The 25,589-nt window shown below is 35.5% G+C and overlaps 1 protein-coding gene across 2 annotated transcripts; it reads left to right on the top strand.

The window, feature by feature from the left end:
* Positions 1-734: 734 nt before the first annotated feature.
* LOC11425448 (callose synthase 3) lies at positions 735-25,082 on the top strand. Of its 2 annotated transcripts, none has more exons than XM_024773185.2 (43): positions 735-892; positions 1,012-1,233; positions 1,672-1,772; positions 2,128-2,252; positions 2,339-2,432; positions 2,598-2,708; positions 2,799-2,915; positions 3,020-3,112; positions 3,509-3,600; positions 3,908-4,034; positions 5,349-5,486; positions 5,580-5,656; positions 5,749-5,842; positions 7,446-7,568; positions 7,731-7,848; positions 8,469-8,803; positions 8,936-8,988; positions 9,087-9,147; positions 14,689-14,770; positions 14,850-14,899; positions 14,990-15,076; positions 16,034-16,168; positions 16,257-16,351; positions 16,470-16,554; positions 16,633-16,793; positions 17,059-17,182; positions 17,274-17,374; positions 17,459-17,591; positions 17,680-17,831; positions 19,221-19,330; positions 19,421-19,546; positions 19,675-19,743; positions 19,887-20,073; positions 20,157-20,313; positions 21,264-21,383; positions 21,460-21,578; positions 21,692-21,775; positions 22,267-22,379; positions 22,480-22,709; positions 22,799-23,596; positions 23,690-23,740; positions 24,177-24,362; positions 24,616-25,082. In XM_024773185.2, exons 2-43 carry the CDS (start codon positions 1,029-1,031, stop codon positions 24,862-24,864), a joined length of 5,868 nt encoding a protein of 1,955 aa, XP_024628953.1. In that variant the 5' UTR covers positions 735-892; positions 1,012-1,028; the 3' UTR covers positions 24,865-25,082. The 2 variants fall into 2 exon arrangements, with proteins under 2 accessions (XP_024628953.1, XP_039686009.1); XM_039830075.1 differs by having other exon boundaries at positions 738-888; positions 24,616-24,864.
* The last annotated feature ends 507 nt before the right edge of the window (positions 25,083-25,589 follow it).

Consider the following 25,589-nt stretch of genomic DNA (forward strand, 5'->3'; position numbering starts at 1 on the left):
TTGTAACTATTTTAAGGAAAATCCTTAAAAAAAAAACAAAAAAAAAAAACAATGACTTACTTAAGGTACAAAATATGTAACACCAAATATATATATATATATATATATATATATTAGAATGCATCACTTATAAGAAATATTACAATACTACTTCTATTTTTTCAATATCAATATTAATACAAAATATTGTTTTATTTTTTTTCTTCTCTCTATTATGTTATATTTCATTTCAACACTACTTTTAAGTGGAATCTTCGTATTTTTGAATGAAATTTTTTTAAAATGTTTAAAATATTATAAGAAGTTTTTCAATTTTTTTATTGTTTTTAACAAAATATAAATTAAATATGAATTCTTAAATACTAAAAACATAAAAAATTTAAGAGAGATGAATATAATTTTCTTTAATTCAAATGATGAATAATGTGAACATGATGAAGTTAAGAGTGTTGAATCAATGGTTAGTGAAAAAGAACAATAAATAAATAAATAGGTAAATATTGTTTTTTTGTTAAAAAAAGAAAACAGTAAAGTAAATATTGTTTTAACTTTTAAAGGAAGAAAAAAAAAAGCCGTTAGTTTAAAATTTGAATGGAGAATTGAATGGCAGAGACGTTATTAGTACAAGAATATCGGGGTATTTTGAAGGAAGAGTCCTGAAAGTTAAAGATGAAACGGACCCACTTGATGACTTGGCTTGACGAATTTAGAACTACTCTGCTTCATTCAAGCTTCCACCGTTTTCTGCACCCAACAGTTACATTACAACACTCACTCATTCTCTGTTTTCGTGCCACAAATAAAAAAAAAAAAAACATTCTCACTCACTCTCTCATTCCCATTTCTCTCTTCTCTCTCTTTCTTAGGGTTTTCACTCTTCTCTCATTTGTATGTAAGTTCTTTCTTCTTCCTCATTATTATGCCAACAGTAACCGATTATTCACTTTTTTTTGTGAAATGCATGGTTTGTTATCTTTCTGAAATCCATTGCTTCGTTGCTGTTGTTGTTAGATCGGTGATAGAAGAGAATGTCGTCCAGACCGGGTCCTCCGTCGTCGTCGGAGACTCAAGGACCGCCGTTGCAGAGGCGTATTACGCGGACTCAAACAGCTGGTAACCTTGGTGAAGCCATTTTTGATAGTGAGGTTGTACCTTCCTCTCTTGTTGAAATTGCTCCCATTCTTCGTGTTGCTAATGAGGTTGAAAAGACTCATCCTAGAGTTGCTTATCTCTGTAAGTATTTCATTCTTCCTTAAATTGCATGCATCTTTTCCTCATTCTCATTTCTCTACTTCATTATAATTTAATGCTCTATTCGCCAAACTCAGTAATCTAGCTTACATTGTACCTCATACCACTAACCGCTATAAGCTACTTGAATCAGCTCATCAAAAACCGCTTTAAGCTAGTAAAAATAAGCTAATAGTTCCTGAGAAAATGACGGTTACCAAACAGGTCTTTTTTTAATCAAATGAGCTTATAACACATTATCTATAAGCTCAAAAACATGTCTTACCAAACAGACCCTATAGTATTATTCTCCACAAGCTTGGTTTTGTATTTGAACATTTTCCCCTTTAACTGTGTGCCAAGGGCCATGTAAAACACTGTGATTATTTATCGGTGTCTGAATGATTTACTATTCTGAGGATACATGTTTTGCTATTGTAGGCCGGTTTTATGCTTTTGAGAAAGCTCATAGGTTGGACCCCACTTCAAGTGGTCGTGGTGTTCGTCAATTCAAAACTGCTCTACTTCAACGTCTGGAAAGAGTAAGTAGTGACATGTTTTCCATGTCTTTCTCTTCCAAATAATGGATTGTGATTTTGCTGCTTTGCTCCATAATGGGAAAGTATAGGTCAATAATTGTATTTTGGTTTAGGAGATTTATGCCTTTCCTTTTAACTCTTTTGATATATTTCAGTAGTTTCCATAGACAATTTTAGACTGTTGCTGATTTCATCCTGAAAGTTTAAGGAATGGTCTCTTCGGAACATCTCATTTACCAACCTTTTATCTGTTATCATATTATATAGAATGAATGTGAACGATTTCCCCTAACAAGATTTAGATGCGGTAATGCCAAAGTTATGTATATCTTTTATCATTTTGATCTACATTACATAGGAAAATGATCCAACATTGAAAGGAAGGATAAAGAAAAGTGATGCCCGTGAGATGCAGAGTTTTTATCAGCATTACTACAAAAAGTATATCCAAGCTTTACAAAATGCTGCTGATAAAGCTGACCGGTATGTTGTTTATGTAGTGTACAATGTAATATGTTATGTGCCTTTTCTGTGATGTGACTAGCAGTGAGTTTGCTTCTTACTTTCAGTGCACAGCTAACCAAGGCATATCAGACTGCTAATGTTCTTTTTGAGGTTTTGAAAGCTGTTAATATGACACAATCTATGGAAGTTGACCGTGAGGTAATTTTCCCCTGCTCCTAAGTATTGTTGACTCATTTTATGCGAACCTTTATAAATATTATATTTAAATTAGTTCACTATTTTGAATTTTCGTTTAAAAAATTTAATTTTCACTTGCCTTTGTTTTCACGAGTCATGATTGATTTTCCATTGGCATTGTAACAGATTTTGGAGACTCAAGATAAAGTTGCCGAGAAAACAGAGATCTTAGTTCCTTACAACATTCTTCCTCTCGATCCTGATAGTGCAAATCAGGCAATAATGAGATTTCCTGAGGTAGGGTCTGTAGTTTCATATATGTACATAATTCTGATCCCCATATGTTTTCGACATTTAGCGAAAGTAATTATCCACCATTCTTTTCAGATCCAAGCTGCTGTATTTGCTCTTCGTAACACAAGGGGTCTTGCCTGGCCAAAGGACTACAAGAAAAAAAAAGACGAAGACATTCTGGATTGGCTTGGGGCAATGTTTGGGTTTCAGGTAACTCACAATCTGGAACTGGTAATTTGTTTACACACTTGGGGACTTATTTGTTTCTAACAAATTCGGTTGGACTTGTTTGCCACCTCTTGCTCAAAATACAGAAGCACAATGTGGCAAATCAGAGAGAGCATTTGATCTTATTGCTTGCAAATGTACATATAAGACAATTTCCTAAGCCTGATCAACAACCAAAGGTGAGGTTTAATTGCACAGTTTATACAATGTTTTTTCCTCTGTTTTTAATTTTAAATTCTGTAAAGAACATTTTGTCCCCCCTTTTAACATTGAAGGTGATTCCTTTCTATTCTTTTAGTTGTCATGTAGCATCTAAATCTTTAAATGTGCGTGCGCGCATGTTTCTTTTGTTTTTGTTTCATAAAAGTCACTCTCGCTATAGTTATGAATTTGAATGCCTCTTAAACTTTTTATGAGTGCACTGCACTCTCTTACTGATTTTGGGGGGCGATGTTTAACACTTGATGCCTCAATTTCCTGTGTTAATATTTTTTTCTTTCTTTTCATTATCCACAAGAATATTCATATATTGATTTGTGTCAATATGCTGTGACTTGTGCATGTTATTTGCTTAGTTGGATGAGCGTGCACTGACAGAAGTGATGAAGAAGCTTTTCAAGAATTACAAGAAGTGGTGCAAGTATTTGGGTCGAAAGAGTAGCCTTTGGTGAGAATTATGTTCCTACAATATGGAAAGATATCTATACCGTTGTTTTTTTAACTAGGAGCTATTTGCTTAGCTGAATATGAGGAGTTGAGGACTAGAGAGATTTTAAACTTATTTTTCTATTTTCATTATACTTTTTATGCTGTAATATTAAATAGTCATGGATTCTTAAATTTAGTCACGACTTTCAATTTTTAATTTGATTTCTTATTTGCAGCTTGTTTTAACTCTTTTTGTCTAGCTTTCCCAAGAATTATATGTATGCGTCAGTTTCTTGTGCAGCATATGTCATCAATCTACTTTGCAGGTTGCCAACCATACAACAAGAAGTGCAGCAACGTAAATTACTATACATGGGTCTTTACCTTCTAATATGGGGTGAAGCGGCCAACCTAAGATTCATGCCAGAGTGCCTTTGCTATATCTATCACCATGTAAGCCTTGTAATTTAAACCAACCCATGATTATGGATAGGAAGTGGACTTTTAGACCAAATGGGTACCCTAAAATATTATTCTCAAGGGGAAAGTTTTAACCTGTTAAATAGGTCTTATTTAATTATAAATTAAGGTTTGGAATATTTTTTTATTTTGGATGTTGCACTAATCATGTTTTTGTCGATTTTTTATAATTAGTTTTAATAGTAGAATGCCATTTTTTATTGATCTATAAAAAATACATCAAAGGGAACACATATAATATATGGCTAATGGATGGGTTTTAGATTTATAGACATCAATGGGTATATGTATTAAAGTTGATATCTATGTTTGTATGAGCACATATATTTCATCCCTACTACAATGTTTAGTTACTATTCCGGGACTGTAGTTAACGATTATATAGACATGTAGTGGGGTGGTGGACAGTAATTTTTTTTTTTTTTTGGTTTTGCTTGATTTTTATAGTTTTTTGATACATTTCTGAAATAATTTTAAAAGTGGAGTTTCCATTGGATATGCTAGTATGCTTCCCATTATCAAAAAAAAAATTTGCTAATAACTTTTTGATACATTTGTGTGTGCAAACGCACTCCTGTGCTTGCATGTTTCATCAACGATTTTGCCTTTTGATCTACCTAAGAATATAGTTTTCAAATCTATTTTCTTAATTATTTTTCCTTTTCATTTAATCCTTGCTATCACTTCATTATCTTTGTTTCTAAATTTCTGAACCCGTAATTCCGAATATTTTGATAGGATTATCCCCTCACGTGATCTTTACCTAGAGGCACGGCAAGTTCTGTTTTTTGCTTGAGTCATTTGGCACTATAAATTGATGTAAATAAACTCCGTCATAAAACATGTCTGTTTTGGTTTTGCTATCATTTTGTTTCCTAGTGATATTGTCATAAGTTAAAGTTTAGTCTCGAGATGGATACGGCGATCCCTAAAGATCCGATGATTTGATGTTTTTGAGGACCAACTTTCTCAAAAGCTTAAGTCCTTCGTTCAGCAGAGATCAATTATCTTATGCAAGATCTGTTTGCAACTCCTGGGCAATGCACAAGCCCCATTCAATAGATTTTAGCAGCGCCCATTGAATTTCTTCTTAGTCCTTATCACTTGGTCATAGATGCTCAAGAATTGTATTGTATATCTAACATTTAAGTGTGTTTGGCCATATGGTTTTTGGCATTTGCCAACATTGTAGGTATAAAACGATTTCTTTGAAGGCAGCCTACTCATTTGTTGAACTTGAATAAATATTGACATGCTTTCCGATCTTTTTCATGGTATCTCTTGTAGATGGCTTTTGAATTGTATGGTATGCTTGCTGGCAATGTTAGTCCAATGACGGGAGAGAATATTAAACCAGCCTATGGAGGTGAAGAGGAGGCTTTCTTAAGGAAAGTTGTAACCCCCATATATAATGTGATTGCAAAGGTATTTTCTGCCTTTGATTATTTCCTTCTTTTCTTTCTACTACGTTTGTGATACACAACTAAACCATGTTTTATTCATGATATTGATTAATAGGAAGCTGAAAGGAGCAAAAGAGGGAGGTCAAAGCATTCACAATGGAGGAACTATGATGATTTAAATGAATATTTCTGGTATGAATTATCTTAGCCTTTCTTTATTGTTTTGTCCTGAATGGTTTATTAATTATACCTGCCTAGGTGTTAACTTTCAATAAAAATTGTAGGTCAGCTGATTGTTTTCGGCTTGGTTGGCCAATGCGGGCTGATGCTGATTTCTTTTGCCTTCCAGTTGAACATCTACACTTTGATAAGTTGAAGGTAAGCATTGATTAGGATCTCTCATTTTCTCTGACTATTTAAGCTTTGTTTCACTCAGCATGGGCTTGTGGGAATTCCATGGATTTTATATACCCATGGATAATTTAGTTTTTCTGTATGTAGGCCCTAGAGCATGTTAGGACGATGCTTCACCTTATAGATAAGTGGGAAATATGGTTTACCTCTACCATTTGATTATTTGGTAGCTTCTATGTAGATTCTCAGATTGAAATCTACTTAATTATTGCTTTTATTTCATTGGTGCTATATCATTTGCATCGAAGAGTCGAACATATCTTAAATGTGTTGTAACTTGCTAGTCAATGGAACTTGGAATTATCATTTTGCTTTTATGGTACTTTTGGTGGGGACTAGGGAGTTAAGCTTTCTTGGAATCTTTTTTCAGGCGAAAGCCAAATTGATGTGGCTAATGTGGTGTAGTGCTTTTAAAAGAAACTGTCTTTGTGGTTTTCAAAATATTAATATTTTCTCAATTTTGGTCCGTAAATTTCAAGTTTTTATTCTATTAATGGAATAAGTTGATGGAATTTTCATAGCATTGAATAATTGGCAACTAGTTTCAAGCGGCATTACTAGTAATTATTTTTATGTTGCATTGAAACCTTATATTACAATATGTTTGGGGGAGAGTTTGAGAGGGAAATCTTCTCATTTCATATAAATTTTCTCTAATTTAACAATTTAGTAAGTGTTTAGAATGAAATATACAAAATGATAGATTATCATGAAAGTTAAGGTCCTATCTGTTCATTTTATCTCTTAGCTTTAAAATGAAAAACTTACCTTCCCATATCTTTCTCTTCAAAACTCCTTTCCAAACAAAACCCAAAGTATTCTTCAAAATGCTTTCTTATTTATTTATTTATAATTCTTGTATGTATCACTCAAGCAATTCCACAAATCTCAAGTCTTAATCTCTTCAAGAATTTTGTTAATAGAAGAGATAAAGAGATAAGTTGTTTCTGATATTTACTAGAACGAGTACAGTCCATTGAAAATTGAGTTATATATGCATTATATACTAGCTGATTATTGGTTAAAATATCCATTCTTCTATTAAAACAGTTATTTGCATTAGCTTTAGGCTTGACTGCAGGACTGAAAATGGGAAGTTTCTTCTATGCTTGATTAAGATTATGACACTGATTTAAAATGCTAAAGGGGCGCTGTTAAAATTTTCAGTATCATACCCAAGTAAACAAGTAAATTTGTATACTCCCTCCGTCCCTAATTATAAGACCCTTTTAAGAATTTTTTTTGTCCCTTTTTATAAGACCCCTTTGCTATTTCCAACTACATTAATTATTTCTTTACATACATGCCCCTATTAATTATACATCTTTTTCTTCAATCAGCACTAAATAACATGTTGAAAACATAAACCATCTCTCTCTTAAAGGATAAAATTGTAAAAACAATACTAATTACAAACATATTTAATACAAATATCCACTTTCTTAATTCCCGTTATTTTTTCAAAAGGGCCCTATAATTAGGGACGGAGGGAGTAGTTTATTGTGGAAAGCCTGAAACTTATATGCGACACTAGATTTTAAGCCTTGATAGAAGCTTGAATTTACAGGACAACAAGGCTGATAATAGGGACAGATGGGTTGGAAAGGGAAACTTTGTTGAGATAAGGTCATTTTGGCATATTTTCAGAAGTTTTGATCGCATGTGGAGTTTCTTCATTCTATCCTTACAGGTTAATAAATACTACTTTCTATGCTAGGTAGCGAAATATATATATATATATATATATATATATATATATATATATATATATATATTCTCCTTCCAATTAAGTTTTTTTTCTTTATGTCTTGCGAAACAAGATCCATTTCTGAAAGAGCCCATTTGTCATTAGGCCATGATTATTGTTGCTTGGAATGGACCTGGGGATCCAACTGCAATATTTAACGGTGATGTTTTCAAGAAAGCACTTAGCGTGTTTATAACAGCAGCTATATTAAAGTTTGGACAAGGCAAGTGACAGCCAATTTTACTAGAATATATATATATTTTGCTAGATGCTGTTCAATAGCCAGTTTTATCCATTTTGTATTTCGTGATCTGCGTTGCTATATAAAATTGCAGCCTACTCTACTGCATTGACATAGATTCTAGAGCCTTTTGTTCTTGAGATTTTAATGATTGGTTGACAAGCAACAGGTATAACTACTGAAACAAATTTTGTTCAGGAAATTTTGTGGTTTTTGTTGCTTATTTTACAGACGCTTTTAAAAATTTGATGGTCGTACAGTTTCTGCGCACAAAGTAGGCAGAGAGAGCAGACTGACAAAATGTTTGTAGAATTTAGTAGTGGAATAGGATGGTAGGGAAGCTTTTTTCCCATTGTTATAGACTAGCACTGGCCGACGGTCTGTTTATTTTGATTAAATGTTAGTGAAAATATCTGATTGCTGGCATTATGCAGTAATTGAAACATCCAAAACCGGCAAGAACCTAATTTCCACAAAATACCCTACTTTTTTTTTTTCCTTCAACTTATTTTACTTTCAGGTTTTGTCTCATGGGAACTATCTTAGCATTATATAAAGAGCAGGTTGTTTAACTTTTTCTTATTTTATGTTAATGTGGGCAGCTATTCTTGATGTGATCCTTAATTGGAAAGCGCAACGGAGTATGTCAATGCATGCTAAGTTAAGATACATTCTAAAAGTAGTTTCAGGTGCAGCATGGGTGATTGTTTTATCGGTCACTTACGCTTATACTTGGGACAATCCTCCTGGCTTTGCTCAATCCATCCAAAGTTGGTTTGGAAGCAATTCTCATTCGCCTTCAATGTTTATTTTGGCCGTTGTTGTATATCTGTCACCAAACATGCTAGCTGCCATATTGTTTCTGTTCCCACTCATTCGCCGTTTTCTTGAGAGATCGAATTATAGGATTGTGATGCTAATGATGTGGTGGTCGCAGGTAGGTGATATGGCAACTCTGTTTTTTATATATATCATTTGATTTGGTACATCGAACAATAGTTGTTTTGTGCTATTAAAACCGAGATATATAGACTCTAACTTGGTGGTTTTGTTTCCTTGTACTTGACAGCCCCGTCTCTATGTCGGTAGGGGGATGCATGAGAGCACATTTTCCCTTTTTAAGTAAGAAACTAGAGTTTAAAAAGTTTCCCTTTGTTCTGTCTGGGTGATGCAACTTTCCTTGGAATCTGATGTTAACATGTCGTCCCTTATAATCGCAGGTACACAGTGTTTTGGGTTCTCTTGATAATTACAAAGTTAGCATTCAGTTATTATATAGAGGTAATTCCTTTTAATTCATGACTTCCGAAATTTCTCACAATTGTGCGAATGGATATGCATGTCTCTTTTGGTCCTTATAACTGGGGATATCTCTTATCCAGGTGCGGTATTAACCCCTCACCCCGCCCCAAATGATCAAACCATATAAGGACCATTTTGGCCATATCTCTAGTCAATATGAGATCTAAACATTTCCAGTCCTCCTTGCCCTGGCTCTTGTATTTCTGTAAACTACCTTTATAAATTTGGATGGTTCTACTATTTTGTTTTAATAACCAATGACCTTCACTTTTTCATTCTGTTCGTCTGTTGTTATAGATAAAATATTTGATGGAACTACAAAAGCCCTTGTTTCTGTAAGATGAAAACTTTGGTGGGACCTATAAAATCTGTATCATAATTCATCTGTTTCGTGAATCAATTTTGGTTGTTTAACTACGTCTCATATCACACAAGCTATACCATAGAAACAACGATTGTGTGGTTAAAAAAATAAATCAATTTTATTAGAACTGAAAATATGTTTATTATATCATATTATGTGGTGAGAGTGTACATTTATATAGGTAAGAGTCTCCTAGTTAACCCCTAATTAATAAGGAAGATTAATCAATACAATCAATACAATGGCTAGTGGAGTTGAAACTAAATAGTCACAACTTTTCAATATCTCCACTAAGTACTTGATTAATTATTCTAACAGTCCCCCTTCAAACGGAGGGTGTCACAAACCCTCAGTTTGTCTCTAAGATAAAGGAATCTGGCAGTGGACAGAGGCTTAGTTAAGACATCTGCCCACTGGTCTTGAGCAGGCACATGCGAGACATTCAGTTCCTTCCTTATAACCTTTTCTCTCACAAAGAAAATATCCAATTCCATGTGCTTGGTTCTTGAGTGCAGGACTGGGTTGTGAGCAAGAGAAACTGCACTGAGATTATCACAATAGACATGAGGAATTTTACTCTTAATTTGCAATTCATTGAGAAGAGATTGGATCCAAATAATCTCAGCCGAAGCTTGTGCAAGGCTTCTATATTCAGCCTCTGCACTAGATCTAGCTACAAGGGTCTGTTTCCTTGCCCACCAGGAAACTAGATTGGGGCCCAGAAATATGCAGGCTCCTGATGTGCTTCTTCTGTCATCAGGATCTGAAGCCCAGTCAGCATCACAAAATCCGGTGATTGCAATAGGTTCAGTAGAGCTGGCAGGTGTAAGCATTAACCCATGGTGTAAAGTACCCTGCAGATATCTAAGTATCCTCTTGACTGCCTTCCAGTGATCTTCAAGGGGATTTGATAAAAACTGGCAAACTTTGTTCACAGAGTAGGATATTTCAGGTCTTGTTATGGTTGCATATTGCAATGCACCAACAATTGACCTGAAAAATGTAGGATCTGAGACTGTACTTGAACCAAATTTAGACAATTTTGTACTAGATGCCATTGGTGAAGGCATGCTATTAGCATTAATCATGTTAGCTTTCTGAAGAAGGTCCTTGATATATTTGGTTTGAGAAAGAAGTAAAGAGCCAGATGGTGAGTGATGCACCTCTATGCCGAGAAAATAATCTAGTATACCCAAATCTTTAAGGGAGAACTCAGAATTGAGCTGATGAACTAGATTCTGAATAGCCAGTTTTGAGTTTCCAGTGATGATAATATCATCAACATAAACCAATATAAAAATGCAGTGAGCTTGAGTGTGCAAAGTAAACAAAGAAGGATCACATCTGCTTGACTTGAACCCAAAGCTAAGTAAAGATGATTTCAATCTCTCAAACCATGCTCTGGGAGCCTGTTTTAACCCATAGAGAGCCTTGTGTAGTTTGCATACAAGGTTCTTGTCAGAAGATTCAAAGCCAGGAGGCTGCACCATGTAGACTTCCTCAGTTAGCACTCCATTTAGGAATGCATTGTTCACATCCAACTGCTGAAGAGTCCAGTTATAAGTAACTGCAAGTGTCAGAACTGTCCTCACTGTAACAGGTTTGACTACAGGGGAAAAAGTCTCATTGTAGTCAAAACCTGCTTGTTGATGAAAACCCTTAGCCACTAAACGTGCCTTGTACTTGTTTACAGTGCCATCTGGATTTTCTTTTACCCTAAATACCCATTTACATCCAATGGCCAGTCTGTTTGCAGGAAGAGATACTAGAGACCATGTCTGATTATGAAGTAAAGCATTATATTCTTCTTGCATTGCTAAATGCCACTTAGGATCCTGAAGAGCAGTTTTGTAAGTAGTGGGCTCAACATGAGTCAAAAGGAGTGTAGGGTTAATTCTGGGCTGCACAATTCCATGTTTACCTCTGGTTCTCATTGTGTGACAGTTTTGAGGATGAATTCTGTGAGGAACAGGAGGAGGAGACTCAGAATTAGTAGATTGAGAGCTAGTAACACTAGCAGATGACTCAGGTGAGGAATTTTGAGATGCAGAGGGAGATAGAATGGTGATGGGTGTGGGATTTAGGACCACATTATTTCTGTGTGAGGACTCGGAGTGATGAGAACTAATAGATGGAGTCTGAGGGGTGTTTGATATGGGAGTAGTAGGAACAAACTCGGAATGAGAAGTTTGGGGAGTAGGTGAGTTAACAATGTGAGGACCAGACTTAGAATGAGAATTTTGGGGAGTATGTGAGTTTACAGTAAAGGTTGTTGAGACAGGAGTGGGAAGAAAAGTGGATAAAGTGGGACCATCTGGTAAAACAGAACACACTTTCTGAGATGGAAACAAGTCAAGATAAGGAAATTTTACCTCATTAAACACAACATCTTTGGATATAAAAATTCTACCTGAAGCATCTAAACATTTATATCCTTTGTGACTGTTGGAATATCCCAAGAAAACACACTCCTTTGAATGAAAATCAAACTTATGAGAGTTATAGGGTCTCAAAAAGGGAAAACATGCACAACCAAAGCTTTTAAGGAATTTATAGTCTGGAAATTGAAGGTGAAGTAAGAAAAAGGGTGATTTATTTGCTAAAACTGGTGTAGGTAACCTGTTGATAAGGTAAGTTGCAGTTAAAAAGGCATGGTCCCAAAACTTTAATGGCATTTGTGCATGAGATAAAAGAGTGAGACCAGTTTCAACAATATGTCTATGTTTCCTTTCAACTGAGCCATTTTGATGGTGAGTGTGTGGACAAGTGAATCTGTGAGTGATGCCAAGGCTATTGAGATATTTTGTGAAAGGTAAAAACTCACCACCTCCATCAGTTTGGACAGAAGTAATTTTGTGATTTAACTGCAATTCAATCATGGTTTTAAAATTCTGAAATGTAGAAAGTGTGTGAGATTTGAGTTTCAGAGGATATATCCATGTGTATCTAGAATAAGCATCCACACAAGTAAGAAAATAGGTATATCCACAAGAGGATTCAACTGGTGCAGGTCCCCAAAGATCACAGAAAATTAATTCAAGAGGTTTAGTATATGTCATTTGAGATGCAAAAGAAGGCAGTCTATGAACCTTACCATGACAACAAGCAGTACAGAAATCTGACAAGCTTTTATTTGGTAATTTTATATTACAAAGTTTGATAATACTTTGGAGCACCTCATGATGAGGATGTCCAAGTCTGCTATGCCAGATACCATACATGGAAGGAAAAGACTGAGTAGAACTAGATGTTGAACTACTAGGTAAATGTTCAACATTATTGCATTGAAAATTATTGAAATTGAAACCAGTTGAGGGACTTAAATGAAAAGAGGCAGAATTATCAGTTTGTGCTGGAACTTTATTGCAAACAGTGTTGACACTAGAATTTTGAGAGACAGGAGCAGTGGTCTTGAATGATTTGGTGTGCTCAAATTGATAGAGACCATCATGTCCTAGAATACCTCTTAAAAGCACCTTAGAAGAATCCTGAGATTTGACAAAACAATGATTAGGATGAAACTCAAAGTAAACATTGTTATCTTTAGCAAATTGACTCACACTAACAAGATTTTTGGTTATAGAGGGAACAAGAAGGAGATTATTTAGTTTTAGAGTAGTTTGAGGATGTAAAGGAGAAGTAAATTGTAAGGAACCAACAGAGGTAATAGCCAAACCTTGTCCATTTCCAATATGGACCTGATCAGAACCTGAAAGAGACGTGGAATCCATGAGGTTGGATGCATCAGGGGTGACATGATGAGTAGCACCTGAGTCAGGGTACCAGGCATTGTTGAATGAATTGTATGGATCTGAGCCAGTTAAGAAGGCCTGGGGAGCTTGACCTCTCTGATTCGCAGCCTGTGTGGGAGGCCTAAGAAACTGTCCAGAATGTTGAGGACGTGACATGTTCTGCATCCATACATTTGGAGGTGCACCATAGCCTCCTGGTGAGCCATAGGGACTGTAGTAATCATTTTGTGGGGCAAAGAAACGGTAGTGACAATAGCTTGCATCATGACCAGTTTTTGAACATATTTGGCATTGAACATTGGATCTTCCACCGAAACGGCCACCACGTCCTCTGAACTGGCCATTTCTTCCTCCAAAATTAGAGTTAGAGTTAGGAAACTGATTGTTTCCGGTACCATCAGTATAATTGTGGTTTTGAGAATTAGGACCATGAGATTGGGATTCTGAATTTGCAGTTTCAGTGAGATTAACTGAAACAGGTTCACTGATAGCAGCTTTCTTGAACTTCTCCTTTCTAGATTCTTGTGTGAGAAGCTGAGATTCAAGTTCATCTAAAGAAACAACCTCAGATTTTGCATTCACACTAGCAACAATAGGGTCAAACTCTTCAGGAAGTGCTTCAAGAACAACTTCAATTAGGTCCCTGTGAGAGACCGGATCTCCAATTGAAGCAAGAGACTCTGAAATTGCGCGAATTCGAGCAATGAATTCAGCGACAGTGCGTGAACCTTTCGTAATGGATCTAAGTTCAGATCGAAGTTGACGCGAACGCGTCTTCATCTGCGTGAAGCAGTAACTATGGATCTCATCCCAAACCTGCCATGAGTGGCGAAGGAGAACGAATCGCGAAAGTAGCGAAGGCGAAATCGTTGAAAGAATCCAGGTGCAGAGCAATGAATCTTGTTCTTCCCATTCAGTGTAAGCAGGATTCTCCGTTCCAGCTTCGCGCGCTGCATCTGTGAGAAAAACCGGTGGAATATCAGGTGAAATCACAAATTTCACCATCTTCGTTCCGCGAAGAACACCTTCGACTTGTTGCTTCCATTGAAGGTAGTTCGTATCATCAAGCTTAACAGAAACTACTTGTTTGAAGGTTTTGGATGCTGCAGCAGTTACGCGTTGCGCATCAGAGGGAGAAGACGTAGACATGGCTCTGGATCAAGAAGCTCTAGATACCATATTAGAACTGAAAATATGTTTATTATATCATATTATGTGGTGAGAGTGTACATTTATATAGGTAAGAGTCTCCTAGTTAACCCCTAATTAATAAGGAAGATTAATCAATACAATCAATACAATGGCTAGTGGAGTTGAAACTAAATAGTCACAACTTTTCAATATCTCCACTAAGTACTTGATTAATTATTCTAACAAATTTGACTCTGTATTTTATTTTTGTAGATAAAACCTCTGGTGGGACCTTCAAAGGATATAATGAATGTACATATCTCGCATTTTCAGTGGCATGAATTCTTTCCACGAGGTAGATGGCTTGAACAGTAGGGGTTTTTCATATTATTTCATTTTCCCACAGATGAATTCATAAATTTTGCGCTTTGCAGCTCGAAAAAATATAGGTGTTGTAATTGCACTTTGGGCTCCAATTATTTTGGTATGTCTTCAAAATATATTTAATTCAGTTGCTCTGTCAGTAAGTACCGCATTACAATACATACCGATTTATCGCTTTTTTCCTTTTCAGGTCTACTTCATGGATACCCAAATTTGGTATGCCATATTCTCAACTTTATTTGGTGGTATTTATGGAGCATTCCGTCGTCTCGGTGAGGTTAGTAGATTTTCCACACGTATAATCTCTTTTAGTGGTTTCGTTTGGATACTTTGTTTTTATTGGTTGTTGTTTTGTACATACTTTGGTGGGAATCTAAAGAAGCATGGATGTGTTCTTCCACACTAGATGTTTTTGTACATGCTGCTTTCCTCCTTTACCATTTCCCCCAAATGTGTAGCATTTCTTCAAGTTCAAGCAATGTTGTCTGTCCATTTATATCACAGTCATTTGTTTGTTGGTTATAACTGTCGAACATTCCTCGAGTCTTACAATGTGGTTTGCCTTATTATTTTCTTTCAAGTCAAGTCAATGTTTTGAGTAGTTATAAATAAAATTAAGTATTTTTGCTATGGTTGTAGAAGATTTTCATTGGTTTATACGCTTTTATACTGATATGATGTGCATTATGGTGGTCATATGCTGTTTGTTTTCCTTGCTTTATTGGTCTTACCACAACACTAGCAAACGATACTTATGATTATTATTATATTATATGTGCATATCTTTTATAGTGTATCATTTGAGATTTGTGCTTTATTATCATATTATGGATTTTATAACTTAGTTATAGGTTTTGTGGCGCCTTTTTCCGTCTGAGTTTGGTTTTCTTGTTCTAGCAGTTCTAGTAGGTATCTCGTGCATTGCATGGTTTTTAAATGTCAGATAAAAAGCATTAAAACAATAAACATTTGAAGTTGATGAGGATATGCATGATTAAATATGGGATATTGAAATAAACATGTTATTCATGTTAGAAATAAGATATGAAACTAAGCCAATGTCTAGTACAAGTACTCAAGTTTACTATATACATGTGGATTAGGGTGGCTGAGTTCCAAGGATTTCAACTCCGTGATTTAATTATTTATCATAAAAATTGTTTGTTCCTGAGATAATTCCATCATTTCCTGCGCAGCTTTTTCCAAACCTAATCATTTTGTTGTTTGGTTTCAGATAAGGACACTGGGAATGCTTAGGTCTCGTTTTGAATCATTGCCTGGTGCCTTTAATGCCTGTTTGATCCCAGAGGAAAAGTGTGAGCCAAGAAAGAAAGGATTAAAAGCAACTTTATCTCGCAGATTTGACCAGGTTAATTATTTTATCATCACTTTCTTGGACCTGCGATTAAAAATTAAAGCATCTATACTTGAAATTTACTTTTCCTTTATTGATACAGATCCCATCTAACAAGGGTAAGGAAGCTGCAAGATTTGCACAACTTTGGAACCAAATTATCACTAGTTTTAGAGAGGAAGATCTTATCAGTAATAGGTAAATCTGCAGGGAACGTTTGTGTTTCTGGTTCTTGATCTTTTCTTCTCTCTATCGATACTGGATAGAGTAATATATATTTTTTACTATACTTTGCTGAGGTGGTTATACTGTTCAGGGAAATGGACCTTTTGCTTGTGCCTTATTGGGCTGATCCCGAGTTAGACCTAATACAATGGCCACCGTTTCTACTTGCTAGCAAGGTTAAATTATTTGGAGTTTTACTTTTAAAGTTTGCTGCCTTGATGTCCATTATAATAATTATCTATCTGCTTTTGTAGATTCCAATTGCATTGGATATGGCTAAGGATAGCAATGGAAAGGATCGAGAGCTGAGAAAAAGAATAGAGTTCGACAACTATATGTCTTGTGCTGTTCGGGAGTGTTATGCTTCATTTAAGAGTATTATTAGGTACTTGGTTCAAGGGGATCGTGAGAAACAGTAAGTCCTTCAAAACAGTGTCATGCAGTTGTTTACTTGGTTGTTGATGTGTGCAGCAGTAGTTTGAGTGATATTTCTTAGTTGGAAGTATTTCTAAGTTGATCCAAATAAATTATAACAGATAACATTTGTTCAGATAAAAATACTTTTGAAAATGACCAGTTTCCTCATTTTTTATGCTTTATCTTTTAAACATCTAACTGACTTCTGAATTCATTGTTTATCTAAAACCTATTTTCAATATTTTGGGTGCCTTTTGTTTCAGGGTTATAGAATACATTTTATCAGAGGTAGACAAACATATTGAAGCTGGTGATCTAATAAGTGAATTCAAACTGAGTGCGCTTCCTAGCCTCTATGGGCAATTTGTTGCGCTAATCAAATATTTGGTAACTTTTGAACACACCTTGATGAAATTTACATTCTAGTTTTTGAATATGTAGCTGGTAAAATTCTTATCCAGCGTTTTATTCAATGCAGTTAGACAATAAGCACGAAGACAGGGACCAAGTTGTGATTCTATTCCAGGACATGCTGGAGGTGGTGACAAGGGATATAATGATGGAGGATCATCTACTCAGGTGATGATAGTCCTAAAGTCTCTACATCTTTAAATGATATTCTTTATCTTCTATGATTATGATTGTATTATTTTGCATGTATAGCTTGGTAGATTCAATCCATGGAGGATCTGGACAAGAGGGGATGCTTCTTCTTGAGCAGCAACACCAGTTATTTGCATCTGAAGGGGCAATCAGGTTTCCAATTGAACCTGTTACAGAAGCTTGGACAGAGAAGGTTTGCTACTAATCAATTGGCCCTGATGAGGACTAGAACAGCGAAGTTGATATCTGATGATCTTTAACTGTATGTTTGATATTTTCAGATTAAACGCCTTTATCTTCTGCTTACAACAAAAGAATCAGCAATGGATGTACCATCTAACTTAGAAGCCAAAAGGCGTATTTCATTTTTCTCAAATTCACTGTTTATGGATATGCCTACAGCACCCAAAGTTCGCAACATGCTGTCATTCTCGTAAGCATTCTTTTAGTACTATATATTTAGCTATGCTTTTACGACGAAACATGTGAGGCATCAAGCCATTTTGTCCGACAGTAAGGCCTTTCATATCATGCTGAAGTTTCAAGACTTGTCCTTTTGTTGCCAAAAGCTTATCAAATTTTACTCTTTTGCAATTATTTCTTTCTCAGAGCTAAATATGCACAAATGAGGAATAAAAAATGTGGAATAGGAATCAAATCTACTAAAGAGTGAACGTTAGATGACATATAGCCTATTTTAAATCACACAAAATATGGGTTATCAATATGTTGTGAATTCATGCATTTCATGGGTAAAACACCTGCAGGCTATATAGATAGATAGAGCACTCCATCTCAAATCCACAAAAGGGAGAAAACCCTTATTCAAAATGGCTGGAAGTTTGACTATGGAAGCTTATACACATGAAAACTATGTACATATAGTAATTGTCAGAAGGTCAACTTTATAATGTTGTATGTTTTGGGTGCTAGCTTTGTCAAATGAGAGACACAAAAACTGTAGTAACAAAGTCAAGTGTTGAGGCGTAATTTGTGAGTTGCTATAGATAAAAATTGTACTCGATAACTGTAAGGTAAAGTATGAAAGTTCAATGAGATTGTTCTGTCAACATTACTCATAATCTAGTTCAACATGACATGACAAAACATATTCAGATAGACCAATAGTTCATTAAAGAGAAGTTAGATAGTGAGTTATTACATCTACTACATTTCTTGACATCAGTTGGCAACTGTACCAGCCAAGGGTTTGTCAACAGACCTTGCATGCTGAAAATAATTGATATATTTTCATTAGATTTTGAGGTAGTGTTGATATGTAAATAGCAATATTTTAGGCTATAATGTTTCTTTATTGCCTTTCTTTCCTTTTTTTTTTTTTTTTTTTGTATATTTGTCTGCAAAACGATAGTTATCAGGACATGATTTTATTTCTGTTTTCCTTGATTGTCATATACATTGTTGACTGCCTAACACATCCCTCTCCGTTTATCTGGGCTTGAGACCGACTGCGTATAGATTTGCAACAAAGCACAATATAGGCTAGATTAAGAAAGATTTAGAAGACTATGGTTTGGCTAGATGCAGCCATGACCGCTTGAGGTAGAGTTAGACTAAGAAAAACTCTAGGCAAAACAATTTAAAAAGATAGAGAGGTCAATGGTTTGGCTATAGAAATGATTTATTATAAGCGTTGTTTAAACCATGCTACTCCACCTAGTAATATAAATTTGTGGTTGCCGTTGTTTCTTGATTGTCATTTATTAGGATTAGTCTATATAATAGTATTAGGGCTTGTACTTTTAAATCATCAAACAATATTTAGTTTCTCTAATATTCTATTTCAACTTGAACTTTGCAGGGTTTTAACTCCATACTACACAGAAGAGGTTCTCTTTTCCTTGCGTGAGTTGGAGTCACCCAATGAAGATGGTGTTTCAATACTTTTCTACTTACAAAAGATCTTTCCAGGTGTTCACCCTTAACCCAAAAATCACTATTGTATTTATGTTAACGTTCAAGGGTGGGTATTAATGTATTTCTTGGTAATTTGGACGTCAGATGAATGGAACAACTTTCTGCAGCGAGTGAATTGTTCCAACGAAGAGGAACTTAAAGAATATGATGAGTTAGAAGAAGAGCTTCGTCGCTGGGCATCATACCGAGGACAAACTTTGACCAGAACTGGTTTTTTCCCTCCCTTTCTATGTTCATATGAAATTTGAGTGCTGTTCCTATACAATTATGTCCTATCCTTAGTATAAACTGCCTATTGCTTATCATTACAATTGATGGAAGAATTTTCATTGATGCAGTTAGAGGAATGATGTACTACAGAAAAGCCTTGGAGCTCCAGGCTTTTCTCGATATGGCCAAAGATGAAGGTGACTAATACTTCGTTTGGAATGAGATCAAAGATTTTTGTAGAAGTTGCTTTTAATTTGGTTTTAAAGCGAATAGATGAATTTTTTGCTTGAAACTAACCTCTTAATTTTTCTTTTCCGAACGCAATGATACGAATGTACAGATTTGATGGAAGGCTATAAAGCCATAGAAAACTCAGATGATAACTCAAGGGGGGAAAGATCATTATGGACACAATGTCAAGCTGTAGCTGATATGAAATTCTCATATGTTGTATCGTGCCAACAATATGGGATTGACAAGCGATCTGGTGCTGCTCGTGCACAGGACATATTGAGGCTTATGGCAAGGTAAATTTCCAAGGTTAATTGTACTGCTGGCCTTTATGTTTGTTTATACCAATTTGTGGGTTTACATGTTTTTCATTTGGCAGATATCCTTCACTCCGAGTCGCCTATATTGACGAGGTAGAGGAACCTAGCAAAGAGAGACCAAAAAGGATCAGCAAGGTTTATTACTCCTGCTTGGTGAAGGCTATGCCAAAATCCAGTAGTCCCTCCGAGACAGAGCCCGAGCAATGTTTGGACCAGGTAAGTGCATTTGATAATTAAACCCTAAACCAGGTAAGTGCATTTGATAATTAAACCCTAAACCAGGTAAGTGCATTTGATAATTAAAGGATGCAAATAATTTGCTGTTTTTTTTTTTTTTGCTATCAGCAATTTGTTTTGATGAAAAATGAAGTTTTTTATCATACATAAAAGAGGGAAAATACAACCACAGGAGGACACTGAATCTTTTATAAAGTGGAACAAGAAAACTAAAAATACAGCAAAGCTTCCAATCTATAAGATAACAACTCCCATTAAGCACCCACGTGCGAAACAACAAACTGCTTGATTTGTCTGTACAAATATTTATATCAGAACTCTTGTTTCACTGCTATTAGCTAACTCCTTTATTACTTTGTTGATTGATTGTAACCAAGCTCTTGATAAGAGATTAAATGTGTATAATCACTTCTCTCAATTTCTCTTTCATCTGACATAAATAGAGCCCTAACATTTAAGGAGGGGTTCAATTTTTGATATTGTATTCTTTATGTAACCACTCTGTTTAGTTTATTCATATATGAATAGTCCTGTTTAGGCTTTTATCGTGACTGTTAAAACTGAATATAGCAAACATGATCCCATCATACCGGGATCAAATCAAAACAGAATTCGCTATCTAGGGAAACTAGGATCCTATCAAATAAATCAAATAGTAAACGCAAATTATTTTTTACAATCAACATGAACAATATTTTCCTCCAATTGAGCCTCTTCATAAATAAAAATCTTGTTTTTATAAAGAAACTGATTTCTCATTTTGTAACTTCAATCTATAGTTATACTATTTGCATAGGACTAAATACAATTCTGGAGTTTGCAATGTTGCGTAAGCCAACATCCTTTCCCCGCCATAATTGTTCTTTCATTATTCATCTATCAATGTCTTGGTTCAAACTCTGCATTTGATTGTTTTAAATTTTAATCAGGTCATATATAAAATAAAGCTTCCTGGGCCAGCTATTTTGGGTGAGGGTAAACCTGAAAATCAGAATCATGCCATAATGTTCACACGCGGAGAAGGCTTGCAAACAATAGATATGAACCAGGTATAATACTTTTATGAGAAGCACAAAATTATAAGGTCTGATGTCAATCCGTGTGATTGAATTTCCTCCTTTACAGGATAATTACATGGAAGAAGCTTTGAAAATGAGGAATCTGCTGCAAGAATTCCTTAAGAAGCATGATGGAGTGAGGTACCCAAGTATTCTTGGACTTCGGGAGCATATATTTACTGGAAGGTAAAGGCATTTTTTCTTCATACTGATTTGTTTTTATACTGCTTAAAAAATCTTTTGCAACTGAAATTCATAATTTATGAGTGCCTGACTATTATTTTGCTCTGAATTTTCAGTGTTTCTTCTCTTGCCTGGTTCATGTCAAATCAGGAAACCAGTTTTGTGACAATTGGTCAGAGATTGTTAGCTAATCCACTGAGGTACGTTCTCATTCTCGTTCGTGTTTCTGTGTTATTTGGGTTGTAAAAAGTGATCTATGACCGAAAAGAACTGAGAATAAGGGTCTATGTTTCTGAGAGAAAACAAATGCATGGCTGGTAAAGGTGGCTGAAGTTACAATGTTAAAAAAAAAGGTTTATTGTTACAAAACCTCAAGTCTTGATAGACGGTGAACATCTTCTACTGTTTTGACATAGATTTTGTAGAGTTCTGGTTGCTGTTATTCTCCAATCCTAGTACATATAAGAAAACTATAGTTTATGTTCCTGCTGAAGGTATATACCGACACAGGCAGTCTGATTACATGAGTAGAGAAAAACCAAGTACTAACTGATCATTGAGTTTAAATAATCTTTGATGGCTAAATGGGTAATATAAACGTTAGAAAAGTTTGGTATATTTTCCTTGTTAGACATTATTTTAGATCTACATTTGAATTTTCATTATGCTATATATATATATGATTATGTAGGGTTCGCTTCCACTATGGGCATCCTGATGTCTTCGATAGGATTTTTCACCTCACAAGAGGGGGTGTAAGCAAAGCCTCCAAAGTTATCAATTTGAGTGAAGATATATTTGCTGGTAAAGTGATGTCTATCTCCCAAAAAAGAGCTGTTTGAATCTTACCTTAATTTGCTTTTTCTGTACAATCTTCATTTGAATTTCATTATGTTATTTGCAGGGTTTAATTCTACCCTTCGTGAAGGAAATGTTACTCATCATGAGTACATACAAGTTGGGAAAGGAAGAGATGTGGGTCTCAACCAGATTTCTATGTTTGAAGCAAAGATAGCTAATGGCAATGGAGAGCAAACACTGAGTCGAGATGTATACCGACTTGGCCACCGATTCGACTTCTTCAGAATGCTGTCTTGTTATTTCACAACAATTGGGTTTTACTTCAGCACTCTTGTATGTCACCACGAAAGTAACTCTTATTTAGTTCTTTTTATCACAATATTTTCTGAACCGTTTTCTTTTCTTGTTTAAACTTTGAGCAGATTACTGTTCTCACTGTGTATGTATTCCTCTATGGTCGCCTTTATCTTGTTCTTAGTGGGCTTGAAGAAGGTTTGAGTACACAGAAAGCCATTCGAGATAATAAGCCTCTTCAAGTGGCTCTCGCATCACAGTCCTTTGTTCAAATTGGGTTTTTGATGGCTTTGCCTATGTTAATGGAAATCGGCTTGGAAAGGGGATTCCGAACTGCTCTTAGTGAGTTCATATTAATGCAGTTGCAGTTGGCTCCAGTTTTCTTCACATTTTCGCTTGGGACAAAGACTCACTATTATGGAAGGACGTTGCTTCATGGAGGTGCAAAATATAGACCTACTGGCCGAGGGTTTGTGGTTTTCCATGCTAAATTTGCTGACAACTATAGACTTTACTCCCGTAGCCATTTTGTCAAGGGTATTGAGCTAATGATTTTGCTCATTGTATACCAAATTTTTGGCAATGGTTATAGGAGTGGGCTTTCATATCTGTTGATTACAACACCAATGTGGTTTATGGTGGGCACCTGGCTTTATGCTCCCTTCTTGTTCAATCCTTCTGGGTTTGAGTGGCAAAAGATTGTTGATGATTGGACTGATTGGAATAAATGGATTAGCATCCGAGGCGGTATAGGTGTGCCACCTGAAAAGAGTTGGGAATCCTGGTGGGAGGAGGAACAAGAGCATCTAAAATATTCAGGAATGCGCGGAATCATAGCCGAGATATTGTTATCTTTGCGTTTTTTCATTTATCAGTACGGTCTTGTTTACCACTTGAACTTTACGAAATCTACAAAAAGTGTCCTGGTAAGTCTTTTTACTTGCTTTGTTCCCTTTCCCGACTATCTATCTCACTCATAATTTGGAATGTTATATGGATATCTTTTTTCTTGCCTACAGGTCTATGGCATATCATGGTTGGTGATCTTTCTAATATTAGTTATCTTGAAGGTTAGAAGCCAGCTAGTTTTTATATTGTTGGGCATGTTAAAAACTTAAAATTGTTCATGAGATATATGATTTCTCAATATAATCATTAGGGGCTGTTACTAGCCTTTGCTCCTTGGTTGGACTCGTGGTAGGATTATCTCATGTATTATTTATTCATCACGAAAGAAAAACCTTGTTCCCTTTCTTACCCATATAGTCCGTATTAGAATCCTTGGTACTTGTAACAATTCCTTGTGCCGAAAAAAAAATCAGAATATTATTTTAATTATTATCAAAGTACGAGCACCAATCTATATTTTTAAGCTAAGTACTAACTATATGGGCCAGACAACTGGGTCTGTGACAACTAATACAAATTAATTACAATAATTATTTACAATACCATATTAATGAAGCCCATTCCACTTTCTTATTTTCTTTTTTCGTGTTTTTTCAGACGGTGTCTGTTGGGAGAAGGAAATTTAGTGCAGATTTTCAACTTGTCTTCCGGCTAATGAAGGGATTAGTATTTGTGACTTTTGTCTCAATTCTAGTGACCATGATTGCCCTTGCTCACATGACGTTGCAGGACATTGTTGTTTGCATTCTTGCCTTCATGCCAACTGGTTGGGGAATGCTACAGGTGAACGTTCTTTCCTTTTGCAAATTTTTTTATTAGTTTTTAAGAAATATGCTAAATCCTTATCCATGACTATGAGCAAAGCATTTGCATTGCATGCAATGACTCTTGGAACAGTATGCTTTTGTATTCCCATTTTTTCTCCTTTCTGTTATGAAATCTTGGAACAGTATGCTTTTGTATTCCCATTTCTCTTGAACTTGCATGGTTTTGTGTGTGATTTTCCTAGTATCATTTTGATTTCATTATCATGCAGATTGCACAAGCATTAAAGCCTCTAGTACGCCGAGGTGGATTTTGGGAATCAGTAAAAACTCTAGCACGTGGTTATGAGGTTATCATGGGTTTGCTCTTGTTCACTCCTGTTGCCTTCCTGGCCTGGTTTCCTTTTGTGTCAGAATTTCAGACACGTATGCTTTTCAATCAAGCATTTAGCCGTGGTTTACAAATTTCTCGTATTCTTGGGGGCCAAAGGAAGGGTCGCTCCTCTCGCAACAAGGAATAGTTGTTACTCTGCAAGGCGGCTTAAACCATATATGCACTCCACTACTTCCTTGAGAAGTAATGGCTTGTTGTGGAACCTTTTCTGTAACGTTATAAGTAGTTGTAGGTTGTAGTCTGTAGCTGTAAGAATGAGATTAGATCACAGGCTTTAATTTTATTACAGAAATATATTATTCCGAACATCAATGGAAGTTATTTAAGTTAAATTTGACTCAAGTACTTGGACGTCTCTTCAAAACTATTCGTTTAAAATACACCCCTACCTGCATAGATCTCGGAATTGGATTAATTTCAGTCGGTGGGTGCAGTCACGTGCAGTCTGCACCTTTGAACCGTCCAATCAAGATCAGACGGTTTAGATCTTTAAACAAATTTTGATTTTTTTCTTAATATAAAATTGATGTTGAAGTCTGGACCGTCCAATCTTTGATCGGCCTCAAGCTTGCCGACTGCATAATTGCACTGACTTTTAACTGCACAGAAACTTGATCCTTGGATCCCCAATCTTTGTTTCTTTTCTATCTCTCGTTCATCGACTGTGTGATTTCAACCTTCGGACTTTAAATTTTTACCCGTTCCGTTTCACAATGAGAAACATTTATTACATTTTTGGGCATGACTAATGAGTATTTAAGGACATTGGTTAAGGAGCTATCAAAAGAAAATCGTCTTAAAAATGCATATTAAACAATTGCAAATGTAATAATCACTATTTTTTTATTAAAA

Source organism: Medicago truncatula, chromosome 1, assembly GCF_003473485.1.
Source record: "Medicago truncatula cultivar Jemalong A17 chromosome 1, MtrunA17r5.0-ANR, whole genome shotgun sequence".
Lineage (NCBI taxonomy): Eukaryota > Viridiplantae > Streptophyta > Magnoliopsida > Fabales > Fabaceae > Medicago > Medicago truncatula.

Coding starts and splice junctions, on each gene's coding strand:
- LOC11425448 (XM_024773185.2), top strand. CDS start 1,029: ATGTCGTCCAGACCGGGTCCTCCGTCGTCGTCGGAGACTCAAGGACCG. Junction 16,352..16,469: donor GAAGATCTTATCAGTAATAG/GTAAATCTGCAG, acceptor TATACTGTTCAG/GGAAATGGACCTTTTGCTTG. Junction 21,384..21,459: donor AAACAATAGATATGAACCAG/GTATAATACTTT, acceptor CCTCCTTTACAG/GATAATTACATGGAAGAAGC.